This window comes from Rhinopithecus bieti, unplaced genomic scaffold (assembly GCF_001698545.2).
Source record: "Rhinopithecus bieti isolate Rb0 unplaced genomic scaffold, ASM169854v2 scaffold_15087, whole genome shotgun sequence".
In the NCBI taxonomy this organism is placed as follows: domain Eukaryota; kingdom Metazoa; phylum Chordata; class Mammalia; order Primates; family Cercopithecidae; genus Rhinopithecus; species Rhinopithecus bieti.
The window spans coordinates 3345581-3359849 of record NW_016808547.1 but is presented as its reverse complement, the minus strand read 5'-3'; the positions used below and the strand labels follow the sequence as shown (position 1 = coordinate 3359849).

General features: G+C 52.8%; 1 protein-coding gene across 4 annotated transcripts in view; it reads right to left on the bottom strand.

The window, feature by feature from the left end:
- RASGRF1 (Ras protein specific guanine nucleotide releasing factor 1) overlaps nt 1-9220 on the bottom strand; it is a 126639-nt gene extending 117419 nt beyond the window's left edge. For all 4 annotated transcript variants that reach the window (XM_017886868.1, XM_017886869.1, XM_017886871.1 and 1 more), the window contains exon 1: nt 8508-9220. In XM_017886868.1, coding sequence (XP_017742357.1) covers nt 8508-8783 — 276 coding nt within the window. In that variant the 5' untranslated portion in view covers nt 8784-9220. The remainder of the gene's footprint in view (nt 1-8507) is intronic.
- Between the last annotated feature and the right edge of the window lie 5049 nt (nt 9221-14269).

Genomic DNA, 14269 nt, shown 5'->3' with positions numbered 1-14269 from the left:
GATGTGCCTCTCTTATGTAGAACCACAGTAACTGCAGGGTTACTATGGTGGTTAAATGAAATGTTAATCATGAAAAAGACTCTGTAATCTGAAAAGGTGCTTTATCTGAGTGGGTGGCTGGCTTGGAAGGTGTGGAGACAACACTTGAAGTTTTCATGGGATGAGAATTTGACATTCCCACTGCCGCCCCAAACCCAGTAGGTGGGAAGCCCCAGAGGGCATGGGGCAGAGGGCATGGGGCTGCAGAGTCTCAGGTTCTTGAGCTCTGGATGGTTTTAGTGGCCCACCACTAAGCACAGGCTTCAGTGGCTGAGTCACAGGCTGGGATGGGAGTGGAGGGGAGATCTTTTTTGCTCACAGTACTTCCCAAATTCAGGCCTTTGCTACTGCTCAGTTCTGCAGCCCCCTCTGAACTGGCTTCCTGCCTCCAGATGGGTTTTCTCCTGTTCATTCTCACTCTGCAGTATCTTCCTAACACACAGATCGGAGCCGCCCCTTTCTCACTCAGAGCCCTGCACTGGCTCCACACTGGGCCTGGGAAGACCTGAGCTTTGTGACAAAGCACACAGGCTTTTAGGGCAGCTTTGGTGTCCCCTGCAGCCTATATGTCCCTAATCACCCCCCCACACCTGGGGCTGGGGGAAGTGCCCTCACTGGACTCCCATAGCTCCCACCCCTCCTTGGCTCTCTGGTGTGCCAGCAAGGATCACACTGCATTGTCACTGTCTGTTCACAGATTGTCCCCTCACTGGATGGCAAGCCCCTCCAGGGAGGGTCCCTGCTGTTTGTCCCATCCTCCCAGCGCCAGGAAGGCATAGGCCTGGCTCCTTGGAGGTACTGGTAAATCTCTGTTGAGTGAAGGCTGTCAATGGAGTATTAACATCTCAGGAGGACACTTTAACCTTTAAAATCCTCTCCCTTGTTAATTCCAGGGAAGCCTGGTGGCCAAAATGCTTCTGTGACGCTCGGTCAAGAATGACAGAGTCACTGAGCTTAATGAAAGGAGGGGAGGCCAGGCAAGGATCCTGCCCCTGTAAGCTCCGAGCTTACACTCACACCACACACTATCCGTGTCCTCATGAAACCACCATAAAACCTCTCTTCAGCTACTGTGTGTGTTCCTGATGATCAGATTTGCATTTTAGAAAGGTAGTTCTGGCTGCAGAGAGGCCAGTGGACTGGGGGAGGGGGCACAGCACATGTGTGGGGACAGTGGATACCATTAGCACCATATCCTGTCTGGCGCTCTGTGTCCAGGCACACAGTAGGTCTGCACTTCTGCACCTCTTCTGAAATGAAGCCAGGTGGCTCACCCTGTCTAGAGAACTGTGCTCAGAGTGGATCCCTTCTGGGAAAAGCCAATGACAGATCTGTCACACTCCCTCTCCTCAGTGGAGGGGACCATGGAGGCTGGCATCAGGACCAAGCCTCTACCAGCCCAGGTCCCTGAGTGATCATCATGAGCAGTGGCCTCCTGTCAGCTGCCTGGGATGTAAAGCACAAGCAAGAGATGAGTCTTAGTTGTGCTGATGGAGATCTGGGGGTTGGTTGTTATTACAGCACAACCCAACCTACCCTGACCAACACACCAGTCAGGCGGCCATTGCATAAGATGAGTCCAAGTGAGAGGTGATGCCAATCTGGACCAGAGTGGTGGAGGAAGAGAGAGACAGACGGCACAGCTCTGAGAGATATACCCAGGAGGAAAAACTAACAGAGCTTGGTGATAGTTTGTCCACAGGGATGAAGGAAGCTCCCACAGCAATCACCTGTCCTTTGGTAGGGGCTTGCTTGCTCAGACCTTTTCAGGAACTCGCAGGTTCTTTGAGCTAAGATTTCCATCCTATTTTTATATGCAGGGTCAGGGCTCAGTGTTGACTTGCTTCCAGCCTGCGAGAGACCCCAGGGACCTAGGTCACTGCTATAGTGAGGAACAGTCTTGTCATAAAGGTGGAAGCCGAAGCCCCAGCTGCTACAATTTACTGATAACACCTACTGTTCTGTGCTAGGGCTTTCCAAACAGCATGTAGTTTAACACAGAGATGGAGAAACTGAGACTCAGAGAACTTAAAAGCCTTCCCAAGCTAGGAGGTGGCAGAGCCAAGATTTAGAGCCAGGATCTAACGCTGGGTCTCAATGGCTGGAAATTCTCAATGCTGCCTCACTATCAGGGGCAAAATCACTCCTCAGTGAAGGAGGCTGGAGGCTGGAAATGAAGGCTGTGTGTGTGAGGGGCTGTATTCTCCTCTCTGAGTCGGGGACAGAGAGTGGGGGTGCCCACACCTCCCAGCTGCTCCCTGCACGACAGTCGCCCTCACGGAAGTGTTTGGGCGTTGGCAGTGTTCTGGACCTCTCTCAAGTCCACGCGTCACTAGTGCTCCTGCATAAACATCAGGGGGCTGAGTTCTGTTCTTGGCTGCATGCACACGGGCACTGGCTCCACGCACCCACAGATTCCAGGGAAACCGGATTGTGGGGCGTGGATGCCTGCCTTGGTGCGCTTCCCATCAATGCTCAGGGGATTCAGAGTTGCAAAGTTCCCACCCAAGCAGAAACAAAAGCCGCCTTCACAAAAATCACTGGCGCGACTGTGACATATTTTCACCTGCTGTTAATTCTCTTTCTTTCTCCATGTATTTTGGTAATAGACAGCAAGGAATAACAGTTCCCAGCCAGTCTTTATGCTGTTTGTGGATGAAGAGCTCAGGTTTTAGAATCAGGAAGACCTTCTGGGTTCATGGGCCAGATTCTGCATGTACTTGCTCTGTAACTTTGAACAACTTACTTAACATCTCTGAGCCTCAGTTTTGTCATCTAGAAAATGGGCAAATAGTGAGAACCTCACAGGGCTGTTGGAATAATTAAGGGAAGAGCTATATGTAAAACATGCACTCTGGTGCCTGGCACACAGCAGATGCTCAATAAATGGTATTTATTATCATTCAGTATTTTCGATCTGGCGTTTTGAAACATCCTGCTACAAAATTATGTACATTTAAATCTGCATTCATAGCATGGCAGAGTTGAAGGGCATTTAGTAATAACTCATGGTGAAGGGCAAGCTTTTTAAAGCATGGGGAAAGATAAAATCTCATGTGGAAACCTAATACACAAAACAGTTAAAAATGGGACTGCTCTGATTGATGTGGGAGTGTGGCCCCCAGGGCTCCTCAGAATGAGGCAGAAAGCCATCGATGAAGGGAAGTTGAGGATTTGTCCACAGTGACCCAATGGGAGAGAAGGTTCAAACCCTACTTCTTCTGTGCAGCTTTGGCAAATCCTATGAAGGAGGAGTGATGGCACCTGCCCGGCAGTGTTGAAAACTAAAATCCTAGTGTGGACAAGCCACCAAATTCAACTTCCCACTGCTGGCTAGTTGCCCTTGAAGAAGTGCAAGAAAAAGCTGACCAGACAGGCCAGGCTGTGAAAGTGTTGAGTGCAGCCATACCCCAAAGTGACCTCATGAGGCTCTGCCCAGCTGGCACTATCCTGAGCCAGCCTGCACATCCCCTGCGGTGCACCTGGCAGCCACATCACTTCATTTCCTGGGCTCTGGACAACAGGGCTGCCACTGCTGAGTCTCTGCACATGCCCTTTTGTTCGTTCCACCCCCCTCAGCACACACCACCCACTGTCCTCCTTATGGGGCTCCACTGGTTTCTGTAATAAGTGTCCTTACCATATCGGAGAGTGGGGGACACTAAAGCTCTTTTCTGCCCTTGGGCTTCTCAAATGTGACCTCCCTGAGATTACATGTGATGAGATCACTGCCACTCATCATCTTCCATTGCCCATAAACCTGCTTGTCTTCAGTTCTCCCCCCTCTACAGGTGACATGCATCTGCCTGGTGGCCTCAGGCAGAACCATGGACATCAGGTTTGAGCCTGTCTTCTTTTCTGTTAACAACCAATGGGATGGCAGGTCTTGCTAATTTTCCACCTGAGTCTCTCTCGGTAAAGATTTTTTTCTTTTTAATCGTAAAGACCCCGTTCCTTCATCCTCTCGGGGCTTCCACCTCTCTCACCTGGACTCTGGGTTTCAGCAGCCCCTGATTAGTCTCCTGCCTCTGCCTGCCTCCTGCGCTCCTGGTGCTTATGTTCTAGTGGGGAGAAGGATGGTTTGCAACTGGCCAAATACATGAAGTAATCACAGACTGTGATCAACTGTATGAATGAAGAGTCCAGTGCTGTAAATGCATGCGATGATGGAGGCGACGTTTAGGCTAAGACCTGCAGGAGAAGAAGCAGCTGTTCATTCTAAGGGCATAGGGAACGGCTTCTGCCACAGCCTTGAGATAGGAAAGGGGAGGCATATGCAGCTCTGAAAAGTGGTGGCCTGATCAGGATGAGGAAGGGAGTGGGATGGGTGGTTCTGGGTTAGAGGGGCCAGCAAAGGGTGGATCTCACTGGGTACTCCAGGTCATGGTCGGGAGTTTGAATATTTTTCTAAAGGCAATGGGAGCCACTGATGCTTTCGGAGCATCCCAGGGTTCTGTGTCTAAGGGCTGCTGCTTTTAGAGCAACCTTATTTTTCTACATTCAGCTTTTCATTTTTCTGAGTGGCTGAGAGGTTGAATGTGCTATAATTTCAAGGAGGGTGTGCTTTGTGGTGACAACAGAATAGCTACAGAGTGAGAAAGCCAGAGAACGTGTCTCATTTCTGCCATTGCCTTGCTGGGTGGCCACAGATGAAATTGTTTCCTCATCTGTAAAATGTGTACCCATCAACCTCAGGGCTGTTGTTGATCTGAATCTGTCAGGCCAACCAGTAATATGTACTGTGCATGAGGACCAGGAGTGGGGCTTTGTCTTGTCTCTGGGGAAGGGCACAAAGTGGGTACATAATAGGTACTAAGAGCTGCTTCTGGGACCTCCACCAACATCAGGTTCTGAGGTTCTGGCTGCAAGGATTTGTCTGAGTCTCTTCTGTCCTAAGAGAATCAGGAAGAGCCTGGTGCCCACATTTTGACCCTTCCTGGTTGGGAAGGGTGAAAGGAGTGCTGGAGGTGGTTTGGCTGGGCACCCTACTGAGAAGCTGGGGCTGGACATTCTATTTCAGGGAGTTTGGAATGAGAGTGGGAAAAGCCAGGATTGGGGGACTCCATGCCAAAGAAGGGTATGGAACAACAAGGGCCAACTTCTAGGGAAGCTGAACCCAAGCTCTAAGTCAATAGCACCTGGGCTTTCAGTGTGTGGGCTACAGGGCTGGGAGCAGGACTGAGCAAAGGGTCCAGGCCAGGGAGGTGGCTTGCAGCTGCCAGATGGAATGGGGGGCATGGATGTGCCAGTCTGGCTTCATGAGGCCTTAAGATCCCAGGATAGAGCTCCTGGACACTGGGGCTGCACCAGAGGCAGTCAAACTGGTCTGGATACAGTCAGACGAGACTGCACAATGTTAGGATGGGCCTGAGGCTCAGTGCCAGGGCTCCCAGAGCACCTTGCATATCCTGCTATTAGAGCATCTTCACAGGGTGAGAAGCTCACCCTTATCTATGTCTGTCTTCCGCAGGGGCTCACAGCCTGTGACAATCAGCTTCTAGGCTGAGGACATAAAATATGGAATTAACATATGATAGGCTAACAAGTCCAGCTCAGTGTGCATTTCCTGTGCATCTACTATGTGCACGGTCCCTGACTCTGTCCCAGCCACTTAGGGGTTCCCAGCTAAGAGTTGGTTTCTATTCCTTCAAAAACCATCCTTGACCCTTCAGAGAGGAAGCTGTCTGCTTGGACGTTGGTAAAATGGCTTCCTGCTGAAACCAATTCTTCATTAGATACCAGCTAGTCTAGTTAAACAGATGGCTTCATAGAGGCCTCTCAACTCAGGCATTCTGTACATGCCCAGCAGACTGAGCCAAAGCTTCTCATAGCTCAGACCTGGTCACAGAATGGCCTGGAGTTAGGCCTATCATGCTAGGCTCTGTGGCTTATGCCATGGGGCACCCAGTCAAAGAGAAACATGGAGTAGCTGCTGGCACCATCAATTTTACTCCAAGATTGAGAAAAGAAACAGTGATGAATTTCTGTACACATGTGTAGCCCGAAGGAGCAGGATCTAGTTTTCCACAGGAGCCAAAGTTGGTCTAGAGGCAAATGGAACCTATATAAACATATGTGATTAAAGTATGAGTCTCTAACAAAAATTTGTGCCAAACCATCATTGGCTACTTTTAACCATGTTCTGTTCTCTTGTGTCAGGAGGGCCGTTCTTGTGAACACACCTGAGGATCTCTGACTAGTAGTGTTCCGGGGAAACGGCTCTGAACATGAGTGCATCTCATCAATTAGTTTTGCACTGATGTTCCTCCCATGATCTACTGCTAGGATAATTCAATACCTGGGCCAAGAGTTGCATGATTTGAAATCAATGTGGGGTCTCATTTCCAGGAATTCTTAGACACTGGATGAATTCTAGGTCTGATTCTGCCACTGATTTACTCCGTTGTTGGGTAACTCCCTTTCTTTGCCTCTCAGTTTCTTGGTCTGTAAAATGGGAAGGCTGTATCTCTGAGGTCCTGTTCAACTTTAACATCTGGTGACCTAAATAGCTCTGTCCAGGTGGGTATAATTCAGATTCAACTATGATTCGTCTAGATCTAACTAAAACGTATTGGGAGCATACTTTCAAATACATTATTTAATGTAGGGCTCTCAAAACCCCAGAAAGGTGGTTGTTATTATCTTCATTTTGTAGATTACAAAATAGAAACTCAGAGAAGTTCAGCAAGTTAACTGAAGTTACACAGCCAGGAAGTCGTAGAACTGAGATTCAGTCTCAGGCCTGTCTGTCTTCAGGTCCAGGGGGCTGAGAACAGATAATATGAGCCCATATCAACTTGACTTCCCCCACCCACCCCGTCCTGCCTACCCAGGAGCTCAGCTCTGGGGTCTAGCGTAGTGGGTTGAGGGATGGAGGGGGGTTCTGGCTGGGGCTGGGGCTTGGCCTGCAGTCCCCCAGTAGGTATTGGTGGACACTGGCTGGAGAGGGACAAGTTCTGAAGGGCTGCGAGCAAATTCTCTAGCCTGGCCTGGGTCTGGCTCTTCCACATGAGTTCCCCAGGCTCCATGTGAGCTTTAAGCTTAAGGAGCAGCCTGCCCTTTGCTCTTCTTTCCATCTGGGAGTCCCTGCTCACCACAGGGCTTGTCATCCCCAGGGACCCACCCTCAAAAATTCCTGTCCACACTTTCCAGTCCTCAGAAACCATCTCCTAACACTCATTGGCTGAGGGCAGGGAAGGAAGAGATGTGCTAGAGAGACTGAGCTCAGATCTCTGTCCTGACGATTGGGAGGAAGACTTCAAGCGATGCTTTTATTTCAACCAATTCAATTCAATCACCACCAGTCTGCGTCTTCATGCAGCAGTGGTTTTTGAGATCTCAGTTGTCTTTTCAGAACATTGGGACGGCCTCAACTACTTGCATGACGTTGAGCAAGTGAAATTTCTCTCTCTGGGTCTCAATGTCCCCATCTAGGCAATCACCAGTCGTTGGGCCCTATGGATGTCAGGTTCCTGCCGGCAGCGGCATTTTAGGATCCACTATCATCTGCTTTATCTTCCTAGAGGCAAGGGGCTGAACCAGATGCTTTTGGAAAGCGCACCAAGCTTAAATGTGGCTCTCTCTGCAGGTGCCCCTCCTCCCTTCAGGCCAGAGGCTCACCCCTACCCGGCCCGGGCTCCCTGTCAGATCCAGGCCTGGCTCTTTAGCCTTGCAGCTCAGGAAACCGGAGCGCAGCGCTATAGCCGCGACGGCGGCGGCGGCGGCGGCGGCGGCGGCGGCGGCACAGGGGGCGGGGGGAGGAGAGAAGCTCCCACTTGTCCCGCTGCCTCCGCAGCAGCCCTGGCCCTAGAGCCGGCGCATCAGAGCTGTCCTTGGGAATCTTTGGGCTTGTTGCTCCAGCGGCCGCCAGCTGGTAGCCCACCACCGTTCGATGGTACCGAATTGACCCGAGTAGCCCCGCAACCCCCGCCCAACTCCGCGGAGCTAGCGCAGGCTGCTCTTCGCCCTCAGCTGCGGCGAGGCAAGGGCTGGCAGCGCTCGGACACTTCTGTCTTGCCCTTCCCATGCCTAAGCGCGGGGAATTACACGTTCCCGGTGTGAAGCAGACGATCGGGGCTATTAGGGCTGGGTGGTGGGAGTGGGGGTTGGGAGCACCATTTTTGGCTGGACGTGTGTCCAGATTCAGCGTCTCTGTCTGGTCCTTAGGACCTCATCTTCCTCTGCATCTCCAGGTGCCGGCCCCTCTGTACCTGCCTCCCACGGGGCTCTCCGGCGAAGGGCAGCCGCAGCCCACGTCTACTCCCCGCCCTCAGTCCCTGCCCCCTCTCCCCGCGGCAGTCACTCGCCCGGCTGGGAGCAAGCCTCCCCTCTCGCTGAGGGTGCAGAGAGCGCCTAGGGTGCCAAGAGTAGGGGGACCAAAGTTCGAGCGCCATCAGCCAGCCGAAGGCCCTGAGCCCCCAGGGCCGCGGCCGGGACGCGGGGAGGTCAGGACGCGACGCTCGCCTCACCTGTTTCTCCAGAGGCTCCTTGGCCGACAGCGCCGGCTTGGGGGAGGGCGCGCGGTCGCAGACGCAGCCCTCTAGCAGGTAAAGCCCCGAGGGCCGCGAGCTCGAGTCGCTCTCGAAGTAGAAGAGCAGGTTCTGCAGCAGCGCGAACCACTTGGTTTGCCATTTTGTGTTGTCTGAACTCCGCTTACTCAGGTAGCCTTTGCGCGTGCCGTCCTTGCGCGCCAGCAGTCCCAGGGACGCGACGTGGCCATCGTTTAGCCGGATCCCCTTCTGCATGGTGCTCAGAGGCCAGCGAGACCCCACGCGCTTACATCTTCTCCGCGCAGTAGCTCCTCGTCCGTGCGCGCTGCGGGCTGCCTCTCTCTGGAGCTCGCTCGCTCGCTCCCTCGCTCTCCCCTCCCCCCAAATATCTACACTCCAGGATCTGGCGCCGAGCCGCGGCTTCTTGAATCCAGATATACTATTCCCCGCTGGAACCTCTTCTCCGCTCCGCAGAGCCCCAGTGCCCAGAAGATCCCGCCCGACCCTCCTCCGGCGCCGGGCAAACTGAGGGACTGGCGATCTGCGCGCTGGCGAGGGGCAGGCGGAGTCATGTGACGCCGATCCCTCGAAGAGCCCGTTTCAGCAGCGCGGACAGAGACACACGCACGCAGCCCCGCCGAGGCGCAGAGCCGCGCGCAGGCTGCACCTTGGCGCGTCCTCCCCCTCTCCAGACACACACGCGCACACGCACACACACAAACCCTGTCCTCCCTCCCCTCATCTCCCCTTCTCTCCTTCGGATGTTAAAAAGCAAATCAGATCAATTTTCGTTTAACCCAGTGGGACCCCGGAGGCTAGTCAACCAGGGAGTTTGCGTCTTTGCGCCCCACCGCGGCGCACTGTAGACCTGGGGTTAAGTGTCAGTTGTCATTTTCTCCTCCAAAGGCTCCCCCACCCCCTAGTTTATTTCTAATACAAGGTGGAAGGAGGAAGGTGGGTGGCGAAATAGAGCTGCAAAAGCGTCTAGTCCTAGTCTTTGCATAGTCAGCCGGGTCACACTGAATTCCAGCATCCGGCCGCACTCCCGGCGGCTTCCCCAGCTACCTGAGGACAGTACAGGGGGTGAGATGGGGTGGTGGTTGGTGAACGTTGGCTACTTTATTTTGTATTATTTTATTTTGAGAGTTGCCATAATTACTGGCGCCACCCGCCCTGCACCCTGAGGTCTGGTTGGCGAGCCGCTGCTGGGAGTTTTCTGCAAATACCCACCAAAGCCTGAAGGCGGGCTTCAAACGCAGGCGCCGGGGACCATGGGAGCCTTCAAATAGCTGCGCTGGCGCAATGATACCTTAATGATAGATTTTCCGTTCTTATTTTTAGCTCTCATTCGCCTACACAGTTACACGGCATTTATCCGAGAACGTCACAGCGCCCGCATGCTGCACCGGGAGAGCGCGCGGGCTGCGGGGCGAGCTGGGAGCTGGAGCGGGGAGCGCGCATCGCCGTCTGCCGCAGAGGGCAGCTGGCTCGCCCCGACCCAAAGCAAGCCGCGCCTGGCCCGGGCGCTTTGCAGCGGGGATGGGTGCCCGCGCAGCCCTCCGAAGGCAAGACACCATCTTTCCGCAAGGAAACTGCGGACGCCCCTCCCCGACACACACACACACACACACACACACACACACACACCATTCACACACAGCACACACCATACACACACACCACACACGCACACATACACACCACACAGCACACACACACACCATACACACACCACACACACCGCACAGACCACAAACACCACACACACCATACACCACACACCCACACACCACACACACCATACACGCACGCACACTCACATACGTCACACACACCGCATACACAAACACCACACACACACCACACACCATACACTGACACACCACACACACATCACACGCCCACACACCACACAGCCTACACACACACCACTCCCCACAACCCCCACACCCCCACCACACACACACCACACATCCACACACCACACACACCACACGCCACGCCCCACCCCAACCCCGCCCACACCACACACACAAACCACACACATGCCACACACCACACACCACCACTCCCCACAACCCCCACACCCCCACCACACACACACACCACTCCCCACCCCCAACCCCGCACACACCACACACACAAACCACACACATGCCACACACCACACACCACACACCACACACATGCCACACATCACACCACACACGCCACACACATGCCACACACCACATACACCATACACCACACACACATCCTTCACACTCCCCCACACCCCCCACCACACACACACCCCACACATCACACACACCATACAAACACCACACACACTACACACACCACCCCCCACACTCCCCACACCACACACCACACATACACATACACCACGCACACACCACACATACCACACACACCACACACACATCACACACATGCCACACACTGCACGCACCACACACACACCACACACCACACACATCCCTCACACTCCCCCACAACCCTCACACCCCCCACACACCACACACCACAACACACACACCCCACACATCACACACACCATATGAACACCACACAGACTACACACTCCACCCCCCACACTCCCCACACCACACACACACCACACACATACCACACACACCACACACACATCACACACACTACACGCACCACACCCACACACACCCACACATACACCACACACCAGACCACATACCACACATACCACACACCATCCACACCACACACACCACACCACACACACCAAACACACACACCCCACACACCAAACCTGGGCTGCACACACACACCACACCCCACACAACACATGCAGCACACCACACACACACACACACACACACCCTAGTTTGGAGCCCTAGGGAAGGGCTTAGAAACCAGGCAGCCCTGTGTAGGTCACGGAAGAATCCACGGAGAAGCTCTGCTGTGGAGGAACGGAGCTGCCCCTTTCCTGAGCACAATGAGGCAGGCCTGTGTTCCTGGAGTGGGAGCATTTTGGGGGAGGGACTGGCCTTGTTAACCTTAGTCCTCCCTTTAGTGCCATCGCTCCAGTCCTAGGGACCCCAAGGACTCAGTGGTGCTGATTTTTCTTCACAAATAATGCAAATAGACTAGATGGCTAAGCCTTTTCATTCAGTCTTAATTTTCCCTGCACTGTGAGCATCTTTCTTCTCATTTGCTCTCTTCATGGAAGCAGAGTTTGCAGGATTGAGGGTCTTAATCTGGCTTTTCTTTATCTAAACTCATTCAGAAGTCTGTTACAGAAGCCAAGAAAAATTCAGGGAAGGGGCACTGTTCTAAGTGCTTTAGATCAATTAAGCCATTGAATCTTCATGCAACCCAATGTAGTAGGTTTATTTTTTTCCCCAGTGAGCTCCATTGTGCAGACAGGGGAAACTGATGCATGGGAGAGTTGAATGACTTGCTCAGGGCTGCTCAGCTAGGAGGTAGCGGAGGTTGGATTTGAATGGGCAGTCTGTCTCAGAGGTCTTTATAGAGCTAAGTGGGTGGTCCCTGGGTTGCAGGGAGGTTGGCTTTTATCCCAAGAGGGTGTAGGATGGTCAAGAGAGGGTCTCCCAGGTAGGCTGGAGCCAAGGCTGAGCCGGCACAGAGGCTGCTGTGGCAGAGGGACTTAGGAACATAGGTTCTGAACCTGGGCTGCACATCAGAATCACCTGGGAGCACTTAACAAGCACTTCCCAGAGATCATGGGTGGGCTAGCTACACTTTCATGGTTAATTGTAATGTGCAGTGAAGGTGGAGAACCACTCATATACGGGAGAACTAATGATATGGTCATGTGCACATGAATCACCTGGGGATCCTGTGAAAATGCAGATTCTCTTTCAGTGGATCTGGGACAGGACCTGATAATATGCATTTCTAACAAGTTCCCTGATAATGAAAAGCTGCTGGTTTGCAGACCACACTTTGAAAGATCTAGGGCACTTGAGAGGTGGGAGGTGATGGGATTCATTCATTCAATCATTCACTCATTCACACACATTTCATTCCACTAGTGTTCATTTAGCCCTTCATCTGTGCCAGGAATGGGTGGGCCACTGGGGATACAGTGATAAACAAAATACAGTCCCTGTCTTGTAAGGGATGCCCAGGCATGCCTTCTCTGCCTGACCCTTAGTGTAGTAGGAAGAGAACCATCTTCCCCTGGATATGGGGGAAAGATTCCTATCAGAGGTGGCAGGCGGATTGCCTGAGCTCAGGAATTCGAGACCAGCCTGGGCAACACGGTAAAACCCTGCCTCTACTAAAATACAAAAACATTAGTCAGGCGTGGTGGCACGCACCTGTAGTCCCAGGTACTCAGGAGGCTGAGGCAGGAGAATTGCTTGAACCTGGAAGGCAGGGGTTGCAGTGAGCTGAGATCGCACCACTACACTCCAGCCTGGGTGACAGAGCAAGACTCTGTCTCAAAAAAAAAAAAAAAAAAAAAAATTAACCCACTTCAGTGGATCTCAGTCCTGGTGCACTTTGGAACCACCTGGAGAGGTTTTAAAAATCTCTGTGCTCAGGCTGCACCCCAGGCCAATTAAGTCAGAACCTTTGAGGGTGGGCCCTGGGCATCTGTGCTTTTAAAACCTCCCCAGGTGATTCCAATGCACAGCTGGGGTTGAGAAACACTGGTCTAAAGCCTGGGCCAAGAAAATCTTCTCTCAACTCCCTCCTTCCCCTTGCTGGCATTGGGGAGTCTGAGCCACTTCCTTTTGCTGGTCTTGGAGTTACAGGAATTCCTGGTGGGCCAGTCCACGTTGGAGGGCTGGGCTTGGCTTAAAACCTCTGTGTGAGAAAGAGGGCGGTGGCATCAGCCCTGGCACTTTGATGACTCCCATCTGAGCTGTGTGCATATTAATTTATCTCCAGTCTCCACAGGCGGAAACCGAAGAAGAGCTCCTGATTGGCCCCTCTGTGGTCGTTTGCCTCAATGCTAGTCAGAGTTCAGAGCCCCTGGAAGGTGCTTAAGGTAGCTGGCTAAGAAGACACCGTTTACCAGGCTGGACCCAGCTTGGGTGAGGGTGGGGAATACCAAGAAGAGGGTAGGCATTTCCTGCCATAGGTGGTGGAAGTGGGCACACCTAGCTGTCATGTGTGCTGTCCACTAGGCTTAAGGCCAACCCTCCCTCAAAGGTGGAGAGGATTTCTACAGGAGCACTGTAGGTGCACCTGGGCTTTGCCATGCTTCGTTCCATTCTCCCAAGAAGGGTTTGCATAAGGGTTAATAACCCCATTTCACAGATGGAAAAACCGAGGCCCAGATAGTGGAAACAACATGCACAGAGTCTTACAGGGAGGAGCTGGGATGAGGTGTTCTGACTGCTCGTCCAGGTCTCATCCCAGAACTGTCTTACTGGATTTCCCACCTCCCAGCCCTGTGGACTGAGGTCTCTGTAGATAAGGAATCAAGAAAGAGAAATAATGAATATTTTGGTGGGTTTGATCTCTGTATTTAGAAATGGCTAGCTAATGACAGGGACATTGCCCAGTTCGAAATCCTGCTAAGTCTTCATGTGGGATTTCAATTAGACTTTGGACTGGAGCTCAAGCATTTGTTGAGGTGGGTGTTCTGTGGGTCTGACTGGATGGGAGGTGCCAGCTAGTGAGGATTTCTAGTGTCTGTGTGTGCGCGCGTGTGTGTGTGTGATGTGTGTTGTCTATTGCATGTGTGGAAGGTTCTGAGTGGTATGTAGTGTATGTGTGTGGGGCATGCG